Consider the following 12,043-nt stretch of genomic DNA (forward strand, 5'->3'; position numbering starts at 1 on the left):
CGGGAGATTACAGCCTAAGATTCGACTGGTGTAAGTCACTTACACCAGTCGGATCTAAGGGAGATCTATGCGGAACTGATTCTTATGAATCAGTCGCATAGCTCCGACCGTGGGATCTCACAGATCCGACCGTCGGGTCTCACAGATACGACGGCAATCATAATGCTGATGCGGCCCACAGTGAAATTGAGTTTGACACCCCTACGGTTTCCAGCCGGTGGTCATTACAGCTCCCAGCATTACTGTAGCCATTTTCAGGAACGTGCGCCTGGGGAATATAACACTTAGACCCAAAAAAGGACGCAATAACAAGTTCCTGTGGTGCAATAGACCAACAGGAGGACGCAAGATAATGTTATTATGACAAATAGCAGGGCGTGGAAATTTACCCATGATGTGACAGATCAATAGTAGGGCATAGGAACTTGTAACAATGATGCAATAAATCCAAAGGAGGCTGTTGGAACAAGTTACTATAATACAATAGACCAATAGGAGGATGTGAGAAGAAAAGAAAATGTTACTGTGATCCAATAGAATGATAGGCAACCGTCAATCGTGATCTACCCTTCGATCATGGGCAGGTGATGGGCAGATCACGTTCCTTCTTTGTCGACCCTCTGGACCTGGACTGCAGCTGGGGCGGCATTTATTGGAACTGATCTTTATTTTCCCCCTGCAGCAGCTAAAGGCCTGGCTTCTCCTTTCCACCGACATTCAGCTGCTGCAGGAGGAGAATACAGGGGATTGATTCCGGTAAAAGCAGCCCCCTGCCACCAGGTTACCCTTCCGTCTGCTGCAGTTTGTGCTCCCCTGGTACCCCCCTCCCCATTTTTGCAATGCTGCTAGGGCGTAAGTACGTTCGTGAATCGGCGTATCTAGGTCATTTACATATTCGACGCGTAAATTAATGGAAGCGCCCCTTGCGGCCAGCGTAAATATGCGCCCAAGATACGACGGCGTAGGAGACTTACGTCGGTCGGATGGAGCCGAAATTCAGGCGTATCTCCTTTGCAGAATCAATCGCATAGATACGACGGCGCATCCGCAGACTTACGCGGCGTTAGGGTTGCCACCTCATCCCTTTAAACCCGAACACTTATTAATTACACAGGTTCTGTGGCTGATTAAGGTGGTAATTAAATTCACTTGTTGCCTTTCCTGCATTAAATTAGCCTCAGAACCTGTGTAATTCATATGTGTTCGGGGTTTAAAGGGATGAGGTGGCAACCCTACGCGGCGTATCACTAGATACGTCAGCGGAAGTCTTTGTGAATCCGGCCCTACATGTTTTTCAAATGTGAACAGTTCTGTCCACTGTGCATATTATCCATTGTAGGCTGCTTTTATAGGTGTTCAGGGAGTGAAGAAAACGTGCCCAAAATGCCTGTTTCTAAAGCCAGTCAGCACAGGGCCAAAGGCAGCATACATGCCACGTTTTACAGATGTGAAATAGCACAACCCCCATACTACCTAATAACTTGTTATTCCAAGGTCATATTCTCTGTACAATAACACCTTGACTTAGCAACAGACCCTTTTATACCCCTGTAGAGCTAAAGCCACCACTAGAGGGCAACTTTGTTTTACTAAACAATTCCTTTAACACAATAATGGTGGAGATTTTGAGTTCTACAACAAAATGGCTGCAGCCTCTCCTGTACTGAGGACACTTCCTCCACTATAAGTGGAGGAAGTGTCCTCAGTACAGGAGAGGCTGCAGCCATTTTGTTGTAGACCTCACAATCTCCACCATTATTGTGTTAGAGGAATTGTTTTAGTAAAACAAAGTTAATGTTGTGTAAGTTGGTAATTTTTTAGTGCTAAAAACTTGGAAGCAATCTAATTTTTAGTTACAATGGTTTTGGTTGTTTTTGCCTTGTGTTTTACTGAGCAGCCATTTTTTTGTAGTCCTCAGGAAGAGGGAGGAGGTGGATATGAGGTTGGAGGGAGAAGAGGAGGTAATATTGTCTTCTTTTATGAGAGGAGGGGGTCCCGGCATTCTGTGTGGACAGGATAAAGTGGGGGTGTCATGTAAGCCAGGCCAAGTGTGTCATTCTGCGCCGAAGAGAACTGCAAGAGCTGGACCGAAGAGGAAGTCAGGGACAACAGTGGAGCGTAAACATTGTAGGTAGAATGTGTTTTTTTTTTTTTTTTATTACAGGAGGAGGGAAGAAAGAGAAAAAAAAACAAAAAATAATCCCCCCTCCTCTCCTGATTTTTCTCTATCTCTTTTCCCTCTGACGCATGGAATCTGCAGTAAAAACATCTAAGCATATTTCTTCTACTGTATACACATTTACATAGATATCACTTCTTCTAATTCTTATGAATTGTATTTCTTGTTAGAGCCAAATGGTTTAACGGAAGGTAAATTTAATACGTGAGAACGCACCTCCACATAGATCACCCGACCAAGGATGGAGAAGGAGCGGAGTCACATGACTGAAAGGATATTAAACCTCACCCTAGAGATTGTTTACCTGCTGACTGGAGAGGTGAGGAGATTTTGGGAGGTCACATGACATCACTCTTATCTTTATTAATAAAACACAGACCTGACCAGAGAGGTGAGGAGGATTCTGAGAGGTCACATGACATCACTCTTATCTTTATTAATAAAACACAGACCTGACCAGAGAGGTGAGGAGGATTCTGAGAGGTCACATGACATCACTCTTATCTTTATTAATAAAACACAGACCTGACCAGAGAGGTGAGGAGGATTCTGAGAGGTCACATGACATCACTCTTATCTCTATTAACCACTTAACGCCCGCCGCACGCCTATTTACGTCCACAGAATGGCAGGTACAGGCAGATGGGCGTATATATATGTCCCTACCTTCTAGCGGGTCGGGGGTCCGATCGGGACCCCCCCCTCTGCATGCGGCGGGCGGCTTACCTCGGGGAGCGATCCGGGACGACGGCGCGGCTATTCGTTTATAGCCGCCCCGTCGCGATCGCTCCCCGGAGCTGAAGAACGGGGAGAGCCGTATGTAAACACGGCTTCCCCGTGCTTCACTGTGGCGGCTGCATCGATCGAGTGATCCCTTTTATAGGGAGACTCGATCGATGACGTCACTCCTACAGCCACACCCCCCTACAGTTGTAAACACACACTAGGTGAACCCTAACTCCTACAGCGCCCCCTGTGGTTAACTCCCAAACTGCAACTGTCATTTTCACAATAAACAATGCAATTTAAATGCATTTTTTGCTGTGAAAATGACAATGGTCCCAAAAATGTGTCAAAATTGTCCGAAGAGTCCGCCATAATGTCGCAGTCACGAAAAAAAACGCTGATCGCCGCCATTAGTAGTAAAAAAAAAATAATGAATAAAAATGCAATAAAACTATCCCCTATTTTGTAAAACGCTATAAATTTTGCGCAAACCAATCGATAAACACTTATTGCGTTTTTTTTTACCAAAAATAGGTAGAAGAATACGTATCGGCCTAAACTGAGGAAAAAAAAATGTTATATATGTTTTTGTGGGATATTTATTATAGCAAAAAGTAAAAAATATTGCATTTTTTTCAAAATTGACGCTCTATTTTTGTTTATAGCGCAAAAAAATAAAAACCGCAGAGGTGATCAAATACCACCAAAAGAAAGCTCTATTTGTGGGGAAAAAAAGACGCCAATTTTGTTTGGGAGCCACGTCGCACGACTGCGCAATTGTCTGTTAAAGCGACGCAGTGCCGAATCGCAAAACCTGGCCTGGGCATTTAGCAACAAAATGGTCTGGGGCTTAAGTGGTTAATAAAACACAGACCTAACCTGAGAGGTGAGGAGGATTCTGGGAGGTCACATGACATCACTCTTATCTCTATTAACAAAACACAGACCTGACCGGAGAGGTGAGGAGGATTCTGGGAGGTCACATGACATCACTCTTATCGCTATTAATAAAACACAGAGCTGACATTACTTGTGGGATGATTTTAAGCACGTAATGACAATTATTTGAATGTTTTTGAAGGTTTCATGTAGTTTGGATGCTGACATACACATGTGTTTTGACTTTCAATACAGAATTATATCGCTTTCAAATTGTCTGAGGGCTTGGTTGCTTCCAACATGATGAAGATTCAGAGACCTGTTATAGATCCTCCATCTCACTCCCTGAGAAAGAACAAGAAGGTCAAAGAAGTCACCAGTGAGATCATTGAGCTGCTGACAGGAGAGGTGAGCGGTGCCGGGAATTCTGGGACATTATCCAGTAACAGACAAGGGATGTGTCTTGATGGTGACGGTATCATTGTGTTTTTCAGGAAGTCACTTTCTCTTTCTGCACGTCTGACGTCATGATAGACAACCGGCCGCCCCTCACATCACCGGGTAAGAGGAGACTTTCATTTCTTGTAAAGTTGAGAAGAGTATTGAGGATGCCCCTAGATACACATCCTCTGATATAAAGACATAGAAACAATGTATTCAGTCAGTGTGTGTTTCCTACAGATGGATCCAGTAACAGAAATCCCCCAGAGAGATGTCCCCGTCCTCTGTATTCCCGGGACTCCACACAGGAACATCCAGAGATCCCTCATCATTATCAGGTAGATAAAATCCAAAATGAATCCTTGAAAGTGAAAAAAGACCAATTTGAGGCAAAACATCAATGTAAATAGTAGGGTTGTCCCGATACTAGTATTGGTATCGGGACCGATACTGAGCATTTGCGCGAGTACTTGTACTCGCGCAAATGCTCCCGATGCTTCACCGATAATTTTTTTTCCAGAGAACGGGTGGAGAGGGGGCGGATAGCGGAGCAGAGCAGTCCTCGGGTTTTTTTTTACTAATGGAGGAGAGCTGCTGCCGCCGTCTAGTCCTCAAAGAGAAAGCCAAGGCCCCCCCCCCCCCCCCACCGCCGCCGCCTAGTTGATCAGTTCGGGGAACATTACAGCTTTCATTTGAATAGCTGTGTGTTCCCCATCGTGCCTCATTATAGCCCCTCCCCATTGTCCGGGCACTTTGATAGACAGATCACCCATCCCAGGATTGGATGGGTGATCTGTCTATCAAAGTGCCTGGACAAGGGGGAGTGGCTATATATGACGAGGCGCGGTGGGGAAGATACAGCTATTCAAATGAAAGCTCTAATGTTCCCCGCACTGATCAACTAGGCGGCGGCGGGGGGGGGGGTGGGGGACTTGGCTTTCTCTTTGGGCACAAGGCTGCATTTGGGGACAAGGCTGCATTTGGGGACAAGGCTGCATTTGGGGACAAGGCTGCATTTGTGGACAAGGCTGCATTTGGGGACACATGGCTGCATTTGGGGATACATGGACACATTTTAAAAAAAGTATCGGTATCGACGAATACATGAAAAAAAGTATCAGTACTTGTACTCGGTCCTAAAAAAGTGGTATCGGGACAACCCTAGTAAATAGTGAATTGTGCATTATTTGCGTTACTCCTCAGTCTTGATTCCAAACACCTGCTCTGGAGCCATCCTGTAGTGTCCTGTATGGGCCAGGGATTTTTCATACTTATTATCTTCTTGGGCACTAGGCCCCTCAAACACCTCCTATAAGTTCTCCAGCCTCTGGAGTCCATTAGAGATCTCAGCCAAGTAGTGTGGCCTCCGCCAAGAGAGGATGTCCACATCATGCAGGCAGTAATGTGGACATACAAAGAAGAACCCTTCTTAGAGAGAAGGGTCGTCTTTAGACCATGGATTTTGGTAAGTGAAATGGACATTAGGAAATTTATTTTCATTCAAACAGTTGGTTAGATGGGAGCGGGGTTGCTCAAATTCAGGAGTTGGACAAGATGATGCTTCCTCCTCCACTCCGAGCTGAAATGGATGACATAAAGTTTCCTCCTCTACTCCCAGCTTAGATGGATGAAATAAAGCTTCCTCCTCTACTCCAAGCTGAGATGAACGAAATAAAGCTTCCTCCTCCACTACAAGCTGAGGTGGACGAAATAAAGCTTCCTCCTCTGCTCCAAGCTGAGATGAACGAGATAAAGCTTTCTGCTCCACTCCAAGCTGAGATGAACGAAATAAAGCTTCCTCCTCCACTACAAGCTGAGGTGGACAACATAAAGTTTCCTCCTCTGCTCCAAGCTGAGATGGAGGAGATAAAGCTTCCTCTTCCACTCTAAGCTGAGACGGAGGAGATAAAGCTTCCTCCTCTACTCCAAGCTGAGATAGAGGAGATAAAGCTTCCTCCTCTACTCCAAGCCGAGATGGAGGAGATTAGGCTTCCTCCTCCACTCCAAGCTGAGATGGAGAAGATAAAGCTTCCTCCTCCACTCCAAGCTGAGATGGAGAAGATAAAGCTTTCTCCTCTACTCCAAGCTGAGATGGACGAGATAAAGCTTCCTCCTCCACTCCAAGCTGATATGAGATGAGATAAAGCTTCCTCCTCCACTCCAAGCTGAGATGAACGAGATAAAGCTTCCTCCTCCACTCCAAGCTGAGATGAACGAGATAAAGCTTCCTCCTCCACTCCAAGCTGAGATGAACGAGATAAAGCTTCCTCCTCTACTCCAAGCTGAGATGGACGAGATAAAGCTTCCTCCTCCACTCCAAGCTGATATGAGATGAGATAAAGCTTCCTCCTCTACTCCAAGATAAAGCCTTCCCCACTGTCCCCTGAACACGGGGTCAAAGAGGTAAATGATGCCATCTGCACTCCGACCATTTTGAAGGAAAGAAAAACCGCCACACACTGATGATGTCATTGTAATTGTGTAAACCACAATAGCAGTTCCTGCCTGAAGGCCGCCACCTCTCGAAGAGTCTCTAGTGGATGAAATGTGTTAGAGGGGGCAGTCTTCAGGTGGGGACTGCTATTGTGGTTGCTTTGTGGAGTAAACGAGGAATACAGTGACATCATCGATGTGCGGCAACCTTTCTTTTATCCAGAATGGAATTAGGATATAAAATAACATGGAGCCCAATGAAATTCCATTCCTGCTGTGTGAATCTGATATGGACACTTTTATCTTGGTGTGTTGCATCTAAGGCCCCATGCACACGAGACGCTAACACAATTAATGTTATCCTATGTGTCCATGCACACAGTCCCGTTTATAGGCAGTTGCGTTTATCCTCGTTTTTCCAGAAGCAAAAAAATGGGATCAGACGCAAAAGTTTTCAATGTTTCAGATGCAAAACGCGGCAAAACGCGGTATTTCGTTTATAGGCGTTTTTAAAGGTGACCTATTTTTTTACATTAGAAATCTCAAATATGATGGGAAATGATAAAAAAACATAAAAAACTGTAATTGCTTGCATTGCATTGTGGACAATCCACAACTTGTGGAAGGTGATGTGGCCAGGTGATGTGGCCAGGTGACGTGGCCAGTGGACAATCCACAACTTGTGGCAGGTGACATGGCCAGGTGACGTGGCCAGGTCATGTGGCAAGTGGACAATCCACAACTTGTGGCAGGTGGCCTGGTGACATGGCAAGTGGACAATCCACAACTTGTGGCAGGTGACGTGGCAAGTGAACAATCCACAACTTGTGGCAGGTGGCCTGGTGACATGGCAAGTGGACAATCCACAACTTGTGGCAGGTGACGTGCCAGGTGATGTGAACAGGTGACGTGGCAGGTGACGTCGCTAGGTGACATGGCCAGGTGATGTTGCAAGTGGACAATCTGCAACTTGTGGCAGGTGACGTGGCAAGTGGACAATCCACAACTTGTGGCAGGTGATGTGGCAGGTGACGTGGCCAGGTGACATGGTCAGGTGACGTGGCAAGTGGACAATCCACAATTTGTGGCAGGTGTCGTGGTCAGGTGACGTGACAAGTGGACAATCCACAAATTGTGGCAGGTGACATGGCCAGTGGACAATCCAAAACTTGTGGCAGGTGGCGTGGCCAGGTGACGTGGCAAGTGGACAATTCACAACTTGTGGCAGGTGATGTGGCAAGTGGACAATCCGCAGCTTGTGGCAGGTGATGTGGCAAATGACACGCTAAATACAAGTACACTGCTGCTCTCTCAGCTGCTACTCACTCTGGTCTCACAAAATGGCTGAAATTGTAAAATAATACTGTTTTTTGAGCTTAGGGAGGGTCTTATGATGTTTCTTAACTAAACGCTTATAAACGCAAACGTGGTAAAACGCAGCGCAATTATTAATGCTAATAGTAAAGGAACCTTCCTTATTCTCTTGTAGATTGTGTCAGATATGAACCAGAATGATTTTAGAGAGGAAGAAGAAGAATCTTGCATAAGGGATGACGAGTTGTATAAGGAGGAGATCCCTGCAGAGATCAGCACAGGTGAGTAATAAACACTAAATCCAGAGAAGAGTCCCAGATCCTCCTTGTTCAGTCACTACAACAATCTCTTCTCCTCCCCCCTCCTCTGTCAGTAGACAGTAATGGGGAGACAGTATGTGCCCAGTGGGGGTGTCAGGAGCCATCAGCCTCTATTAGACTCCGGCTCTCCTCCTCACATCATGTCATTGCGTGTTACCAGCCAAGAGACGCGACCAGTCTCCCCCCCCCCCACACACACTCTCTGGGGTCTCTCATACATCTCAGTACAGGGGGCTTCACTCTCTTCTTTTTTCACAGACACCAGAGACACCCGAGAAAACTTTAAGGCTGAGGAGGAGGAGGAAGTAGAACACGTGAGGATTAAAGTGGAGGACATTCCTCCAGAGATCTGCACAGGTGAGGAATGAAATCCATTGTTGTTTGGAGAATGTTCTATTGCCACAAACCTCTTTCTTGAATCTTTCATTGTCCTTCATACCAGTGGCGTTGCGTCCATAGTGGGTGCAGGAGCGCCGCCCCCTCTCTCTCCTGCACCCGTCACTCAACAATATATAGATTCATGCATTGCCTAACAAGTGTATGCAAGTGTATATGTGCTGATCTTACTAACAGGTCTTCTGGCTGGGTCTCTCTTTGCCAGGGCTGATCCTAGGCAGGCGCGTGGGGCGCAGTGCACCCAGGCGCCACAGAGGTGGGGGCACTGAATCGCCAAAGTGCTCCCCTCTCTCCTCCTCTCCTTGTCCGTGTCCAGAGGCCGCTCTCTCCACGGATCACCGCCGCCACCACTGTTTCCTGCCCAAGCCCATCCCCCCTCCCTTCTCCTGTCAGAGGAGGAGAGCGAAGCAGCGGCTGTCTCTGTGTGGAGAGAGACCAGCCGCTGGGGGGCGGTCCGTGCCTGACGTGTTCTCCTTGTCCGTGTTAGGGGAGCATCTCTGTGTTTGAGTCATTGCCATAGAAACATTTGTAAAGGGAAGGAGTTGGTAAGATGACCACGCCCACGTGGGGGCGCCAGAAAAATTTCTGCACCCAGGCGTCTGTGATCCTAGGATCGGCCCTGCTCTTTGCTTTTAGTTCTGAATGGTAACTGATAGCAGGGAGATATCCAGCCAGAGCCTGTGTTTACAAAAACACAGATCTGTGCTGTGATTGGCCACAGCCGATCAGCAGGTATATAGCCAAAATGATTGGCTGTAACCTGCTGACATACTTGTGCAATGTTTAATCACAGTACAGAACAGCATGAGGCACGCGCATGCATGCCTCTAAACCAGGAAGCACATGTACATCGCAGTGCCTGTAGCTGCTGAGAAGAGGTTAAGATGGCAATGCCGATAAAATAACCCTATAGGTCAAACACTATTTTTTCCACTTTCGCTTTTATTAACCACTTCCCGCCCGGTCAATAACAGATTGACGTCCGGGAAGTGGTTCTGAAATCCTGACTGGACGTCTATTGACGTCCTGCAGGATTTAATGCCGCTCGCGCCCGTGGGGGCGTGCAGCGCGGCGATCGGTGTTGCAAGGTTTCAGTCTGACACCCTGCATCTCCCATCTCGGTAACGAGTCTCCGGCGGAGGCTCTTTACCACGTGATCAGCCGTGTCCAATCACGGCTGATCACGATGTAAACAGGAAGAGCCGTTGATCGGCGGCTCTCCTGACAGGGGGGGTTCGCGCTGATTGTTTATCAGCGCAGCCCCCCCTCAGATCGCCACACTGGACCACCAGGGAAGCCCACACTGGACCACCAGGGAAGGGCAAAAAAAAAAGGGGCAAAAAATAAAGGCAGTAAAAAAAATATAAATAAAAAAAGGGCAGTAAAAAAAAAAAAGATGCCAATCAGTGGGCACTGATTGGCAAAATGGATCCATCAGTGCCACCCCTCAGTGTCCATCAGTGCCACCCCTCAGTGTCCATCAGTGCCACCCCACAGTGTCCATCAGTGCCACCCCTCAGTGCCAATCCATGCCCAGTGCCCACCTATCAGTGCCCATCTGTGCCACCCATAAGTACCCATGAGTGCCCATCTGTGCCACCTATGAGTGCCCAGTGCCGCCCATCAGTGCCGCCCATGAGTGCCCATCAGTGCCGCCTATTAATGCCCATCAGTGGCGCTTATGAGTGCCCATCAATGCCGCATACCAGCGCCGCCTATCAGTGCCACCTCATCGGTGCCCATCAGTACTACCTCATCGGTGTCCATCAGTGCCACTTCATCGGTGCACATCAGTGCCGCCATATCAGTGCCCGTAATTAAAAGAGAAAACTTACTTATTTACAAAAAAAATTACAGAAAAAAATAAAAACGTAATTTTTTTTCAAAATTTTCAGTCTTTTTTTAGTTGTTGCGCAAAAAAAAAAATCGCAGAGGTGATCAAATACCACCAAAAGAAAGCTCTATCTGTGGGGAAAAAAGAACGCTAATTTTGTTTGGGTACAGTGTAGCATGACCGCGCAATTGTCATTCAAAGTGCGACAGCGCTGAAAGCTGAAAATTGGTTTGGGCGGGAAGGTGCGTAAGTGCCCCGGTATGGAAGTGGTTAACCATTTCTGTCATCTTTTGTTTCTTCCAGACAGACAACACAATAGGAATAACATGGAGAAATTTCCCGTCACCTCTCATGGAGTAGAAAATGAGATCAGAGAAGATCCTACAGAAGAAAACTTTATAGCGCCATATCTCCATTCAATCCTTCCTAGTGCAGATCTGTCCTTTGATGGCTCTACACATGGGGGAAGCTTTTCCAGTTTCCCCCCTTCTGTCAGCCACCCCATCGATCATAGAGAGGCCGAAAGGTTCCCGTGTCCTGTATGCGGAAGAGTGTTTTCTCAGAGAGCGATCCTCATCTCTCACCAGAGAAATCACACGGTGGAGGAGCCGTATTCCTGCGCTATATGCGGCAAATCTTTTTCTCGCAAATCGACTTTTATCGAGCACGAGAGGACTCACACGGGAGAGAAGCCATACTCCTGTTCCGAGTGTGGGAAATGTTTCACCCAAATTGGGCATCTCATCGTCCATCAGAGAATCCACACAGCGGAGAAGCCATATCCCTGTACGGAGTGCGGGAAATGTTTCACCCAGATAGGGCACCTTATTGTACATCAGAGGACTCACACCGGCGAGAAGCCGTATTCCTGTTCGGAATGCGGGAAACGTTTTCCCATCAGTTCGGCTCTCACAAGACACAAGAGAATCCACACGGGAGAGAAACCATATTCGTGTTCCGAATGCGGGAAATGTTTTACTCGGAGGTCCTATCTTTTTGTCCATCAAAGAACTCATAGCGGGGAGAAGCCGTAAACCCGTTCGGAATGTAGGATGTGGTTTACCAAGACTTGTCGGGAAATACAGAGGCGGCTCTAGGCTTTGTGAGGCCTTAGGCCAGTGATGGCGAACCTCGGCACCCCAGATGTTTTGGAACTACATTTCCCATGATGCTCAACTACACTGCAGAGTGCCTGAGCATCATGGGAAATGTAGTTCCAAAACATCTGGGGTGCCAAGGTTCGCCATCACTGCCTTAGGCAAATCTGAGACATGAGGCCCTATTCACATCCAAAAAATAGTTCAAGCGATAAAAATTAACTATACAAATTGCACATATTAAGGCCCGGATTCACATACATCGGCGCATATTTATGCCGCCGTAGCGTATCTCTTTTACGCTACGCCGGCGCAACGCACAGAGGCAAGCACTGGATTCGCAAAGCACTCGCTCCCACTCGCTCTTAAAGATACGCTGGGTATCCTCGGCGTAAGCCAGCGTAGGTGGAAGTGGGCGTGAGCC

General features: G+C 47.2%; 1 protein-coding gene across 3 annotated transcripts; it reads left to right on the top strand.

Annotated features, from left to right (window-relative positions):
* Window positions 1-1,725: 1,725 nt before the first annotated feature.
* Window positions 1,726-11,643, top strand: LOC120909915 (oocyte zinc finger protein XlCOF8.4-like). Of its 3 annotated transcripts, none has more exons than XM_040321727.1 (8): window positions 1,726-2,127; window positions 2,350-2,498; window positions 4,040-4,192; window positions 4,279-4,345; window positions 4,466-4,563; window positions 8,148-8,253; window positions 8,551-8,649; window positions 10,826-11,643. In XM_040321727.1, exons 2-8 carry the CDS (start codon window positions 2,421-2,423, stop codon window positions 11,554-11,556), a joined length of 1,332 nt encoding a protein of 443 aa, XP_040177661.1. In that variant the 5' UTR covers window positions 1,726-2,127; window positions 2,350-2,420; the 3' UTR covers window positions 11,557-11,643. The 3 variants fall into 3 exon arrangements, with proteins under 3 accessions (XP_040177661.1, XP_040177662.1, XP_040177663.1); XM_040321728.1 differs by having other exon boundaries at window positions 1,726-1,961; XM_040321729.1 differs by lacking the exons at window positions 1,726-2,127; window positions 2,350-2,498 and adding an exon at window positions 3,859-3,864.
* Window positions 11,644-12,043: the final 400 nt, after the last annotated feature.

This window comes from Rana temporaria, chromosome 8 (assembly GCF_905171775.1).
Source record: "Rana temporaria chromosome 8, aRanTem1.1, whole genome shotgun sequence".
In the NCBI taxonomy this organism is placed as follows: domain Eukaryota; kingdom Metazoa; phylum Chordata; class Amphibia; order Anura; family Ranidae; genus Rana; species Rana temporaria.

Excerpts from the sequence above, each read along its gene's own strand:
- LOC120909915 (XM_040321727.1), top strand. The coding sequence starts at position 2,421 with ATGGAGAAGGAGCGGAGTCACATGACTGAAAGGATATTAAACCTCACC. Across the intron at positions 2,499-4,039 it reads TTTACCTGCTGACTGGAGAG|AATTATATCGCTTTCAAATT; the intron begins GTGAGGAGATTT and ends CTTTCAATACAG. Across the intron at positions 8,650-10,825 it reads TCCTCCAGAGATCTGCACAG|ACAGACAACACAATAGGAAT; the intron begins GTGAGGAATGAA and ends TGTTTCTTCCAG.